The sequence below is a fragment of the Protopterus annectens genome, chromosome 14.part0 (genome assembly GCF_019279795.1).
Source record: "Protopterus annectens isolate FY-2018-M chromosome 14.part0, PAN1.0, whole genome shotgun sequence".
NCBI classification, from domain to species: Eukaryota; Metazoa; Chordata; order Ceratodontiformes; family Protopteridae; genus Protopterus; species Protopterus annectens.
Window position 1 is genome coordinate 57,925,157 of NC_056748.1, and position 15,064 is coordinate 57,940,220.

At 40.1% G+C, this 15,064-nt stretch overlaps 1 protein-coding gene across 1 annotated transcript in view; it reads left to right on the forward strand.

Annotated features, from left to right (window-relative positions):
- The window catches only part of LOC122788774 (lectin-like), an 85,297-nt gene extending 72,199 nt beyond the window's left edge, over nucleotides 1-13,098 (forward strand). The window contains exon 6 of the mRNA XM_044055668.1: nucleotides 12,422-13,098. Within this exon, the coding sequence (XP_043911603.1) occupies nucleotides 12,422-12,504 (83 nt within the window). The 3' untranslated portion in view covers nucleotides 12,505-13,098. The remainder of the gene's footprint in view (nucleotides 1-12,421) is intronic.
- The last annotated feature ends 1,966 nt before the right edge of the window (nucleotides 13,099-15,064 follow it).

A 15,064-nucleotide genomic window follows, 5' to 3' on the forward strand; every position in this document is an offset into this window, starting at 1 on the left:
GAGGACATGCAGATTCCACACAGGAGGTTCTCCATCTGAATCAAACTGAATCAAGAGAATCAAACCCGAGAACGTCTTGCTGTGAGGCATCAGCACTACCTGCTACAGGACTGCATCACCCTGTGTACCTTAAACAAGATATATAAACTCTAAACTTTCCAGAACTAATGTGTCTGCTCAAAAGTTAGCACTGCTACTACCCCAGGACTTATGAATTCTTGCTAGGCTAGTTCAAAGTAAGAGATGTTACAAAAGATAGTGACATTTGGCAGCCGTCCCATCAAATAAGTGTCCAGAGCCTCAAGTGTTATCTCTTATGTTAAGTACTGCTAAGTATGAGCTTCCATCTGCAACAACACCTAGCCAGGGCCCCTTCTTCGACTAATGACAGTTAAAAACTCACCTTGCTTCATTTCCACTGTAATCTTACCCAGGAGTCTTTGATTAACAACCATCTTGCTACAGGACTTACATGTAGAAGGGTCTTCACCAATAGTCTCTGCAGGCTGTGTTTGCAAATGAAAGGTGCATGGAAAAATTCTTTATTGACCAGCTTGTAAGACCCTCATACAACCATCCTCACTTCAGAGTAAGTAGCTTTCCTCCTCACTCCTTGCATTTCAAAGTCTATTTAATATGTCATGGACCAGCTACTATCACTAACAGTTTTCACCTTTGGCCCCCTTCTATCCCTTCTGCCTGAATGTGTAACTTCCATATGGTGATATATTTTAGGTTCTTGTATCCAACACTCATCTTCAGGACCTTCCAAGTTGTTCATCTCCACCAACCCCTATCTCTTTAACCTTCTTTTAAGGTAATTATTGCTTCTATGTAATTTCCTTTCTACTTTTCATTTCTACCGGATCCGCAGTTCCCTTCCTATGCCTACCGACACTAGCAGCCCTTTTTTACCATTATGGGCAGGATTTCTCTCTCTGTCCTGCAGAGCATTTTCCTCATTCAGTTCTGCTTCTTCACGTTTATATGGCTAAGTCCTTCCATCTATCTGTCCCCTTAATCCAGTTTACATGTTCTCCTTTCATCTATCTGTTCACTTAGTCCAGCTTACATGTAGTCTTCACCATCTTAATTCATATACCTGCAGCTATTTCTTGTCTGTATAGGAATACTGTTTCTTTGTAGCATTGGTATGAACATGATCTGTTTAACTAGGATGCACCTAAAATATCTGAATATATTTACTTTTGGACACATTAACCTGCCATATATTCTATTTTTCTGGATTCCATCTATGGTTCTATTTGAAGAGATCATACATTTTACCCTTCTCCATGTTAAGACCAGACCATGTATTTCTAAGCATTTTAGCAGCCACTGTTTGGAATTATTGTTGTGGCACTGGCTTATTAAATATCTTTGTCTCATTGGATTCTGCTCTATCCTCCAACACTGTGAACTTTGTCCATCTGTAAATCTAAGTCAGGTGTTCTTTGGGTAAGGTTGATCTGTGCTTCTAAAACCGCATGTACTTCTCCCCATCACCCCTTTAGAAAACCCTGGGAATCTTAATATATCATGGATGGACCCCTTCTTGCTGTAGTTTAAATGTTTTCTTTTTTATTTTTCCCTTTTCCTTTCACTCAGCTAACCTTTGTAGTTACTCTCCAGCCTTGTTTCTTGTGCTTACAGTTTTCATCTTAATGAATCCACATCTTGACTCACTTCTCACAGACCCTCTTTCTCTTTCTTCATCTGTCTAAAGTACTTCAAGAGAACATATAAAATCATAGAATCATAGAATATGCATGGCAACTGGGCCAAGAGACTGTTAATACCTTAAATAACATTAACTAATCTCTCTGGCTCATTGCATCATGGGGCACCTCAGTTCTTCAGCCGAGGCTCCATCAATTAATAAAAAGCAGGAACTCTCTTCCCAGGATCAAAATGCCCATCTTCCCCACCTATTCAATCAAGCACCTGTACCACTAGTCAAATCAGCCCACATGCCACAGAAACAAATGCTTAGAATGGCTGAAGACCTTATTACTTTAATTAGGGGAAGGCAGCCTTCCCCCTCAAAAAGACCAAGAACTGATTTTCCTTCTGATTCTTCAGATCATGAGTCCAATGACTCTGTCCCTTCTGATTACCAGGACATACCTTTATCTACCTATGAGGATTCTGATGCAGAGGATTCCATTCCCTCTGCTTCCCCACCAGAAGATTTTTCTTTTGGGGAAACCCTGCATACCCTTAGAGTGCATTTCTGCTGGGAGTGCCCACAGTCCAAAAAGAGACTCAGAGAATTTTTAAACTTGCCTCAGCACAGGCCTCAAGCTATCCCTCCTGTTCTGGAAATTGTAGATAGTGTCTTCATGGAATCCAGCCTTACCCCTGATACTTTGCCTCCAGCTCCCAGGAAACCTGACAGGTACTACAGAGTACCTAACTCCCACAAATTCCTCTTTAAGAATCCTGCTGTGGATCCAGAGACCATTTCCCAGGGATCTAAAGTCATTAAGGCTACAACAGCCAAAAACCCTACCCCTTCGGACAGGGATTCTAGGGCTTTAGACAGATGCGGTAAGAAGGTATATACCTCTGCTGCTCTTGCCATCAGGGTTTTAAATTGCCAGTTTCATATGTTAAAGTATCAGCAACATATTATGGAGCCAATTAAACAGAAAATGATGTTGATTCCTAATTGTGCAGAACATAAAGATTTACAAGAGTTAATGCATTCTGCTAACCAAGTTGGAAAACATATTTTGCAATGTGGTTTTGATGCCTTAGAAGCATCTTGCAGGGCTGCTGTCACTGGGACTGTTCGTAGAAGGCATGCTTGGCTTAAGGAACAAAGCTTGCCAGACCATGTCAAAGCAAAACTACTAGATGCTCCATTAAACCAAGAAAGTCTATTTGGCACTAAAGCAGAATAAGTCCTCAAAAAGATGGAGAAAAAAGCTAAATCTATGCAAACTGTTAAAGATTTCCTACAGGTACAGCCACCTAGATTCAGTAGGCATTGACCTTCTAAAAACTGGTCTTTTCCAGGCCCTCCCAGACCTTCTCAGTCCAAAACCAGGGGCAGCAGACCACCAAGACTATAGTCTCAGGGTATACACAGATCTAAACAATGGAGTGCTCCCACCTCTAAAACAGGGAATAGTAAGCCACCATCCTATGGTAAAATGTCACAATGACTTATCCTTAACTCTTCCCAGCCTTGCCCAAGTACTTGCACCCTTAGGAGGAAAACTAGCCCTGCATGCAAAAAACTGGGAGTACATTACCCAGGACAGACGGGTCTTGAACATTGTATCCAAGCGGATGGCCAGACCTCCCCCCAAACCAGTGGGCAGAGGCCCCAAAGCAAGTACTTTCACTTCTCAGTATCAAGGATATTCAACCTGTCCCAGCAGAGCAAAGGGGACAAGGTTTTTACTCCAGACTGTTTCTGATACCCAGAAAAGGAAACTCTTGGCGCCCTATCCTGGACCTGTCTATTCTCAACACCTTCCTGGTGGTTCCAAGATTCAAAATGCTTACTCTCCAACAGCTGCTTCTTATGTTAGTCAAGGACTCCTGGCTAGCCACTCTAGACTTAAAAGAAGCTTATCTGCACATCCTCATAAGGGAATCTTGCAGGAAATATCTACATTTCAGAGCAGGTTCTATGCACTATCAGTTCTCTGCACTTCCCTTTGGCTTATCTACTGCGCCCAGGGTATTCACAAAATGCCTAGCTCTAGCCATTGCATATTGCAGGGAGACAAAATTTCAAATTTACCCATACTCGGATGATTGCCTGATTCAGTCGGACAGTTAGGAATTGCTACTCCAGCACCTGACATTTGTAAAATGACTTCTAACTTCACTGGGGTACACCACCAGTGAAAATAAATCACACCTGGTACTCAGCCAAAAGATTGTATTCCTGGGAGCAAGCTTGAACACATCTTCCCAGATGGTATTCCTCACTCCAGAAAAACAAATTTATTTGACAAACTACTTCAATCTACTGGCTATCTGCAAGAAAAATACTGCAAGTCCTAGGGTTCATGGCCTCTTGCATTCTACTAATTCCATATGCAAGACTGCATATGAGGAAACGTCAGTGGTACTTAAAACATCTGTGGTGCCAACATTCTCAGGACCTGGAAACAATGATTCCTATCATTGCTTGCCTAAGGACAGAGTTCCTTTGGTGGGCAGAGGCCTGCTAGCATAACAAGGGACTTCCTTTCACTCAACCCCCTGCCGCCCAAACCCTAACAACAGATGCATCAGACTATGCATGGGCCTCACATGGCAGGACAATGCATTCAAGGCAAATGGAGCCCAAAGCAAATGCACCTGCATATCAAGCAAAAAGAAATGTTAGCAGTACAGAATGCTCTGACAGCCTTCAAATGCCTTATTCTTCCAGGGCAACTATTGATAAAGACAGACAACACCACAGTTATGTGGTACATAAACAAGCAGGGGGGAACCCATTCCTACCCACTCTGCAGGTTAGCCATGGCTCTGTGGAACACAGCCTTGAGCATTCAAGTGCACCTGCAAGCTCAATTCCTGCCAGGCAAACTGAATTCACTGGCAGATGACTTAAGCAGAAATCTAGTGGACCCACACAAGTGGAAACTGGAACCCAAATCATTCAAGCTTCTTATCCACAGGTGGGGAGGGCTCCAGAGGTGGACCTCTTTGCTTCCCCTCAAAACTATCAATTGAGCAAATATTGCACCAGAACTCCCTAAAGCCAAGCATGGAAAGTGGATACCCTGTCCTTTACATGGGAAAACCACTCAATCTGTGCCTTTCCCCACCTGCCCCTCCTCTCAAAGGTTCTACTAAAGATCAAACAGGACAAGCCAAAGATGATCCTGATTGCAACAGACTGGCCATGCCAGCAATGATACCTCTTTTTGTGCAGTCTGACAGTAGTGCCACCATGGCACTTGCCTCAGACCCCTTCCCTGCTGTCCCAGCAGGAGGGCCAAATTTTGCATCGTCGGCTAAAAACCTTGAAACTAGCAGCCTGGCTCATCCCCTGAACTCATCACCAGCAACCCTCAGTGAACAGGTGCTGGATGTCATCCTTGAGGCAAGGAGGCCTGCTACTAGAAAATCCTATTCAGAACAGTGGAAAATGTACTGTTCTTGGAGCGAGTCTCAGGGAATGGACACAACTAAGCCCAGCTTACCTCATATACTAAATTACTTAACAGAAATGCTCCACAAAGGCCTAGCCTTCTCTTTTATTAAGATTCATGCCCCTGCCATCTCAGCTCATTATAATACTGAGCCACCCTACTTCTCTTATCCACTGGTCAAACAGTTCCTGAGAGGAGCCAAACATTTTAGACTACCCAAGAGAGCTCTGACTCCAGCCTGGGACCTTAACTTTGTATTGGAAAAGCTCACGCTTCCACCCTTTGAACCTGCTGCTACAGCAGAGTTAAAATTCCTCTCCTGGAAAACAGCTTTACTTCTAGCCATCACTTCACAGCAAGAAGAGTGCCTGAATTGCAGGCCCTTATGGCTGTGGAACCCTTCATTATTTTCCATGCGGACAGGGTTTCCGTCAGGACTAAACCAAGGTGGTATCTAGTGTAGCTTTAAACCAATCCATTCATTTGCCAGCCTTTCTCCATAATCATCAGAATAAAGGGGAAAGGATCCTACACTTCCTGAATGTGCACAGGCAACTTAGGTTCTATCTGGACAGGACTAATCCTTTCAGAAAATCTGACCAGCTGCTAGTCAGCTTTTGCTACAGGGACATCACTGGCTTGGACCCCAGCAAAACTGAGGGCAAGGCCATTTCAAAGCAAACCATTTCTAAATGGATAGCACACTGCATCCATTTCTGCTACAAGCACCACGGGAAACCTACCCCACGGGATCAGAACACATTCCACTAGGGCTACATCATCCTCTATAGCATTTCCCAGGGGAGTCCCTACCAGGGGCATCTTGGAAGCTGCAACCTAGAGCTCTGTACACACCTTCACCAAGCATTACCATTTACCTATCTTTTCTAAATCCAGAGCTGGATTTGCCACAGCAGTCTTACAGGGCCTGCTTGCCAGCCCTAATGCTTCTTGACTGCCTCCACCCTTCCTCAGCTTTGGGAATCAACCCAAGTGTGATGACTGCAACAGTGAAACCCGAAGAATATAGTACAGTTGTGTACACTTAACATAAATGTAGGTGTTTATGTGTATTCACTGTTGCAGTCCTGGTTACCCTCTCTCCAGCCCCCTGACTTCTTTATACTTCTACCTATCCATTTTGTTTGGCCTTATCTTATAACATTTGTACTTACTTTTTACTGGGGGTGTTCTGCACCATGTAATTGCTTCCTATTTTGGGGCTGCTGACATATGGGGCAAGAAAAACTGATGTAGTGGTGTCGGCTGCATGTTTTATACCCCTGACAACCTGACGTCATGGAAGAAGTGACAGCATCCGACATAGAAATCCCAAGACTCTGGTATTCAGGCTGACTGAGGGCTACCTGCAGGCAGATAACCCAAATGTGATGACTGCAACAGTGAATACACTCAAACATCTACATTTATGGTAAGTGTACATAACTGTACTTTTATCATTCTCCTAACTCACCCTTGACATCCTCTTCCAGCACAGTATAATCTACTTTTCTAAAATGTCACACCAGTATTTTTGCATTTGTGTTCTTTCCACTACTCTAAGCCATGCAGAGGTATGATCACTCTTGGATAACCGTACCTTAAAATGGAAATCCATAACATCCATGATGCAGACTGTAGAGCTTGTGCTCCTAAAATTCTTTTTCTTGAACCATTTTGCTTTCAAGCTTCAGCAAAGCCAGCTGTGGCATCCCCAATGTTCCTTCCCTTCATGCAGACTACTGTTAATCTCATTACTCTGTATGTAGTGCACTAGGATTTGCTTATTGTACTTTCAGCCCAGCATAGTTCTAAAAAGATGGAGTCCTACTTCAAGTACCTTCGATTTCTGGTCCCATTGCCTTTCCAACCCATTAACATTATGGCAAGATCCCATAGTGACTGATGTCCAGTGATACTATCCCCTCTAGCACTGATCCACTCTGTTTGCTGGGGTCCAAGTCAGTGATGTCCCTCTAGTGCTCTAAAGTATCTTTATGTATGTATGTATGTATGTATGTATGCATGTATTGTCTTTTTTACCATGAAAGTCTGACTGGGTACATGTCCCATTTTCAGTAGAGACCTGGGGAGGAAAGCTCCACATAAAATACATATTTCTAATGACAAACAGTAAAAAATTAAATATTTCAAACATTACTTTGTAGGTAGTATTGAAATAAATAGTAAAGACATTTAGAATATACATTAGAAGTTATATTATTTTGCATAAATCAAAGACATGTTAGCATGCAATAGCTGGAGATACAAGACAATGATAAGGCGCAAAGGTTTAGTATACGCATTTTGACATTAATTAAGTCGGATATCACTAGAGCAAGAACAGAAAATAGAGCAGGAGGAAGAGGACAGGCAGAAATAATCAAGAAAAACATAAGTAGAAAAAGTTCTGATAGTGCAGAGGTTGAGATAATAAATAGGCAAGATGATGAGGTGGGTAAGGAGAGGTTATTAGTAGGAGAGGATGAGCGGTGGTGGGGATGGAAGAAAAAGAGACAGGGATAAGAAAGGTGAAAAAGTCAGGGTGATTGATAGGGAGAGTGGTACTGGAAGAGAAACAGAAAGAAAAGTGGGTTTAGTCAGGATAGTAACATTTTTTTTTTTTGTCTGAGGAAGGTGGGGAAAATTTCCTTACCGAAAGCGCTTACAATAAAGGGTTATTTGGCTTATTTCTGCCTTGCCTGTGCTCAAGGATTTCATTTGCCTACTTCTGCTTTTTGGTACAGTTTTTCTGTTTTTCGTGATTCCATAGGATAGGAGCTTAAGCAGAGACATGAGGAAGTTAGTTGTTGTTTAAGGTTGTTTTTGAAACGTGTGGCAATGTTGTCTTGTTTTAGGGTGGGTGGGATGAAGTTCCATTGCTTAGTAACAGAGGTTAAATAAAGTGAGTCACCTGCACTGTTATGAGACTTGATGCTGGTCAGGATATATTTTTTCTCTGTGTGGAGATTCCTAGGAGAGAAGTAGTGTTTGAAGATGTTTTGTAGTGATGGGCATGTGTCAGGTTTGTGTATTATTTTATGAGCATTAAGCAGTTGGGAGTAGGTGAGGTAGTTAGAGCAAGTGTAGCTGGTTTAGTGCTAGGCAGTGGTATGAATGGTTTTATAAACTGGATGCAAGCTTAGCTATTTTAATGTAGCAAACCTTTAGTTTGTTTTTTAAAGTACAGTTAAGGTAAGTCAGGATGGGTGCTGCATAGAGAAGTGAAGAGAGAAGATAAGATGTTGATAAAGAATTCCTAGAGTAGTCAATAAGAAAGGTTTGTTTCTGTAGAGGAGGCCAAACATTTGGTAAGTTTTCTTGATGGCTTGAGTGATGCATTCATCATATTTTAAGTTATCATAAATTAAGACACCAAAAAGTTTTGTGTTGGAAAATATTTCAGTTGAGATATTATTTGCTGATGTGATGTTGAAGGGTTGCTTCTTTGCTGACAAATATTTGGGTAAAACAGCATTATTTTTATTTTTTTAGCATTTAAAAGCAGTTGGTAGTCATCTACTCAGGCCTTAACTGAGGAAAAGGAGTCCTGGGTCATCTTGTGGATTAGCGGTAGACTTGGTGTAGAGCATATAAGCATGGCATCATCTGCATGTTATAGTATGGCGGGGACTTTTCAAGCTTTGTGAAGATTAATAGTAAATATATTGAATACTAAAGGGCCTAGACTAGGTATCTGAGGTACATCAACAGAGACAGGCAGAAAAGGGGAGAGATCTTGTTTTCATTTTACAGTCTGGAGTCTATTTGTAAAATAGCTATGGAGCAAGCTATGGGATGAATGAGAGAGTTCTAGGGAGAATAGTTCATGGAGCAGGCATTGGTGTGAAACTGTGTCAAATGCTTTGAACATGTCTAAGAAGAGGGAGGTTACTGGTTTGCCTGTGTTTCTATTAGAGTTCATGATTTTAGTTTAATCAAGCTGAGCAGTAGTGTTGAGAAACCATGCTGATTACAGTAGAGGAGATTGTTATTGTGAAGATGGTATAGAAGGGACAAGGGGCATGTTCATCTTCCTTCTAGGGTGGAGGTGAGAACTTCCCCTCTGCCCTTATGGAAGACTAAGTCTACTTCTCTCCTTCTTGCACATTCTCTAATCTTGTTTTAAGGCTGTTAACCTTCATTCCTGTATTCAGTGGTTGGTACACTAAGGACTAGCTGACCCCCCCCTCCCCGTTAATGACCACTTCATGACTGTGAGTCCTCTGCCTTTCTTGCTCTCACACCTTCAGTATGTGATGTGTTCCAACCATTATCGTATGCTGCCTCTGCTACTCCCATTTTATTTTCCATGTCCTTCCTATCTGGGTAGACAACACGCTGGTCACTTCTGTAACCCATGTTTCTGGAGTATTAACACCTTCTGACTGAAGTTTATAGAGCTATCATTTTTTTTACATAGTTTCCTGCACTGCATAACACTGCCATTCACCTCCACCATCCTGACTCTCCCTTTTGCTGACTGAGCTATTTTCTGTCTTTTTTCCTCCTCTTCTTTCATTGGAAACCTTAAATGAGTGTTTCTGATGAACTAAAGCTAGATAAGTATCAGCCCCATTATCCCAGTACATTTCATCAAAAAAACACTATCCTCAGGATTATTCAACTTCTGAAGGAAAAACAAGGAGGAACATGCTTTCCTTTATTTGAAGCTGGAGGTAGATGCTGGAAGCACAGGACATGAAGACAAACACTGCGTGGCCTGAATCAATGAGAACATGGAAGCCAGTAAAGGATGACCAGCATCAATAAGAACATGAAGACAACAAATGGCAGCCAGCATCAGTGAGGACATGGAAGCCAATATTGTGTGGCAAGTGTCAGTGAGGACTTGAAAGCCAACATTGGGTGGCCAGTATCAGTGAGGACTTGAAAGCCAACATACTGTAACAAGGATCACTAAGGACATGGAAGTCAGCACTAGGTGGCCAGTATCAGTGAGAACATGGAGGCCAACCTAGGGTGGCAAGTATTAGTGAGAACATGGAAGCCAACATTGGATGGCCAGCATCAGTGAGAATAGCTGAAGCCAAGACAGGGTGGCCAGAATCAGTGACAACGTGAAAGCCAACATTGGGCGGCTAGCATCAGCGAGGATAATGAAGCCAACACTGGGTGTCATTGCTGAATCTAACATTAAAATGTTTAACACTTTTGAAAGTAAGGTTTGTTTAAATTTTGGGATCTACTGATATCAGACCTTGAGATTCCCTAGTGGTTACACTCTTCTTCACATTTTTCATATTTATTTTCAAGCAAAGAAATCCATTTGTAGTTCACAACAGCAAGCTCTAATACCAGGAAATGATATGAGAATATTCCATTAAAACAAGTTTGAGGATCTAGACTAAAGTGGTAATAGTGGTGATCTAGCAAAACTACCATTTCATGTCTAAGAATAAGAATAACTGTGTAATTTGTGGTGTGAGCCTCTAACCATATGGCTGACCTGTAGATCCAGTAATGGCAGTGAGTAGATTGGTCTGATGTTATTTTTTATTTCTGATAACAGCAATAAATCAGTCCTTCATGTGAAACTGCTGAATTCAAAAGCTAACCCTGCAAAAATTCCAAAGCCTAGTGTTGAAAATGAAGGACTTTACAGTGAAAATGGAAACTGTGCAGTCAAAATTCTAATAGTTTTTTTCCTCACCGGGAAATAAAGAACAGAGATGGGTCAGTGACCCAGTTAATGTTTAGAAACACTTCAGAATTTAAGAGTAAACTGTGTCCTCAAGAATAAACAAGTATCATTGAAAAACTTAGAAAAGTGAATGAATGGTGGCCTCAGGAAGACTTTAATGCAAGTTTTCAGGGATCTGACCTATGTTCCCTGATCCTCAAGTGTTTTTTATAATAATAAATTTGGCAACTCATCCAAAGAAGGTAACTAGATTTTTTATACTCCCCCCAAACTATCAAGCCTTCCATTTGTTGCACCATTATTTCATTGTACCCTGGCATTCTAGAACATTGAGAAAGGGAAGACAGACCTGGAAACAGAGACCATCATTCATGGGGGGAGGGGGTTGTACACTATTAGTAATATACCTTTGTGGGGTGCTACAGTAGTGGAGTGTATAAGACTGTTATCTCACAGCAACAGATTCTTGGGTTTGGTTCTCAACTGGGAGCCTTTTGTTTGCAGTCTTCATGTCTTTGTGCTTGTACAGGATTACTTCAGGTACTCTGGTCTATTCTCATAGCCCAAAGATATGTGACTGGTGGATTGGTGATTCAGAGTTTTCCATAGGTCTGTATATTGTGTGTGTGTGTGTGTGTGTGTGTGTGTGTGTGTGTGTGTGTGTGTGTGTGTGTGTGTGTGTGTGTGTGTGTGTGTGTGTGTGTGTGTGTGTGTGTGTGTGTGTGTGTGTGTATGCATGTATTTATGTATGATATGATAGAAAGGCTTGACAATCTACTCTCTCCTTCACAACTAAACTTTGTACATGGTGCTCTTTGCTCATTGGGGTCTGTGTAGGAGAACTCAAAATCAATGGGACATGAGTATACCTCAAAATCAATGGGTAGATGAATGCCCTTTGTTGTCTTGTCCTTTGGTGGCCATGCTCTGTCCAGAACTCTCCACTGTTAACACCTGAATTTTCCAGCCTTCACTCAGATGGTTTTTGTGTACTAGAACTCTAACATATTCCCCCCCAGGATAGGAGAGTTTTCATTGGCTGTTTACTGTCATGCCATCCCTGGCTAGTTTCTCCAGCATCTGGAATACTAGATGAATCCAGATAATCTGAGGTTTAAATAGAGCCTACACCATTTTGATGCAAATCCAGCTGGGAAAACAGCTACTTAGATGCAAGCTTTCATGAAGGTTCACAGTTTTATGAAGTGACCCTGTTTACCTGCTATGTTTTAAATCTGCCTGAACAGAAAATGAGATGTAGTAGATACCTGTGCCGTCTGCTGTCTACATGGGTGACATTACACAGGTCGGCTAACAATGGCTAGATAGTTCATGTGCCGACGAGCAATCAGATAATGCACATTTATCACTCTTAGGTAGACAAGTGCTAATGGTATGAGGAGAGTGAATGCTACAACAGGTGTGAAGAATAGTGTACTCTAGCTTAGGTAGGAAAAAGCTTCTGTCAGAAATGGAATGATTGACAAGAGTCAGTCTTAGATCTGTTTTTTGCTACATAGAATTAACAGTTATGATAAATTATCTAATGGTGCTATGCAAACCAACAAATCTAAAGTAAGCCCTGACAAAAAAGTATTAATATTTACAGTTGTTTTCTTTATCTTTCTTTCAGCGAATAAACAATGGAATGATGAACCCTGTTCAGGCAGTTTCCCTTTTATTTGCAAAGCTCCAAAGTCGGATTGCTGCTCATGATGTATAACCCAGAGAAATGCACTGGAAATGCAGTACTTATATAATGTTTTCAGAGCGTAATGGTTAATAAATCTGTGGTGCACTTCATTTAATATGTTAACTAGGCTTTTATCAAATCATAAATGGTACTATATACCTCCTGTACTGTCTCGCCTCCATTCATCCGCACATTTTTCTCTTTTTTCCTCCAATTTCTCTAAATTTCTAGTTTTCCTTCTTTTCACTCTCCACCACCTCTTCTGACTTTTCCTCTTTCCTCCTGTACCCCTTATTCTACCCTCTTTTATTCCAAATGTAAAATCAAGTTACAGTGTTTTAATGTTGGATTAACTGAATACCACTGTCAAAGATCTCTGTATTAACGTTATGTTTCCTTGGAATTCTTTGTATTAGCATCATTACTCTGTTGTGTTTCTATTGGTAACGTAGTGTTTCATTAGAACTCTATGTATTAGAACATTACTGTATGCATTTTTATTATTATGGTTGGGAGCTAATTTCACCAAGTCTCCACTGAAAAGGGACTTTTCTTACCAAGTCTGACTATCCTGTTCAACAAACATAAATAAATGTGGATGAATTTTTCAGATTCAATAACGTTTACAAATGCAACAGTTTCTTGATTTCTGTTTTTCATAACAAGAGTATCACAGTTCATTTGAGCTATGGTTCTTACTCATTAAATTTTACTAAATGGAGACAAAACTTCCACAAAAATTCATAATAAAGCAAACCAAGAATAAACTGACAAAGCACTTCAGCTGTAAAATTCTTTTCAGATCAACAAGCATTTTTACACACTGACAGAATCATTCATTAAAACTGTCCAGTGACAAGACATATCTAATTTAAATCTCAAATATCTCATTCTACAAGTTAAATTTTCCATGGAAAGCAAATGTTCTGTCCTAAGGAGGAAAGGTTTTATATTTCAAAATATAGCTAGCTTCCTTTTTCCTCCAGTAGTTGAATAACATAATCTGGTTCCTGTGTACATGGCAACTGTAAAAACTGAAAAATAGGTGTAGCGTCAACCAGACAACCTTGAAATCTGCAAATGGTTTAAAAGTAATTTAATATATTAACTTTAATTTTTTTAAAAGTTAATATATCAAATTACTTTTAAACCATTTGTGGACCCTCTGTGTTATTTATTGTTATTATTACATTTCAACTATAGGTAAGATGGCTCAGTGGTATGAGTTGACTGTACATTAGCTAGTTAAGTGATATGTGCAGACTTGGGTTAGATGGATCACTGGTATGAATTAATTGTACATTAGGTAGCTGAGTGGTATGAGGTGATGGTATGTTACATGGTTCACTGGCATGCATTGAGTGCACATTAGTTGACTCAATGGTTTGCAGTGATGATAGAAACACATGGTGACTGTAGGTTAGCTGTCACTCTCTTATGTGGTATCTATAGTCTAGAAGGCTTAGTGGTATGCGGAAAGTGTAGATTATATGACTGTGGTTTGAAGTCACTGTAGATTATTAGATGGATCAGTTGTGTCAAATGAAATGACATTAAATTGGTCAGAGGTATAAGCTGGCAGAGATTTATTTATTTGTGTTTCTTGTGTTTACTAATTTGTTAAGCACAGTAGTGAACTTGTTCACAGTGGACCAGCTTTTTGTGTGGCCCAGGGACAGCACTGAACATATAAACACATAATTAGGTAAAACAAAATACACCATAGAGAAGTAAACAGAATTCAAAACTTTTAAATATTTTTCATATAAATATGTTGCACAGTTCCAGTATAAGATGATGGACAGTATACCTGAAATGTACTCAAGAGTTAGGTGGAGACCAACATAAAGAGAGAAAAGTATAATATATATATATATATATATATATATATATATATATATATATATATATATATATATATATATATATATATATATATACATACATGTATATATATATATATATATATATATATCTATATATGGGTTCACTTCAATTCACTGAACCTTCAGTTCACTGACTTTCATTTCACTGACACCATTTCACTGAAATTCATTTCACTGAAACTTCATTTCACTGACAACTATTATTAGCAATAAAATGGAATATTCCCCTTCCCCAGTGTAGTGCGACCCTGGAGTTAGAATATATAGTTAGGTGTGTGGGGGCAGCCCCACTTCATTTCATATGATATTCTTACGTTTTGATATAATATTGCTTAGTAAAAGAAAAGTAAGTGGGGGCTGCGCCCCCCACACCCCCAATGTGGGGGGCTCTGCCCCCCACACCCCCCTAACTATATATTCTAACTCCAGGGTCACACTACAGTGGGGAAGGGGGCATATTCCATTTACTTTGTAATAATACTTGTCAGTGAAATGAACTTTCAGTGAAATGAAGTTTCAGTGAAATGAATTTCAGTGAAATGGTGTCAGTGAAATGAAAGTCAGTGAATTGAAAGTTCAGTGAATTGAAGTGAACCCATATATATATATATATATATATATATATATATATACATGTGTGTATATATATATATATATATATATATATATATATATATATATATATACATGTATATCT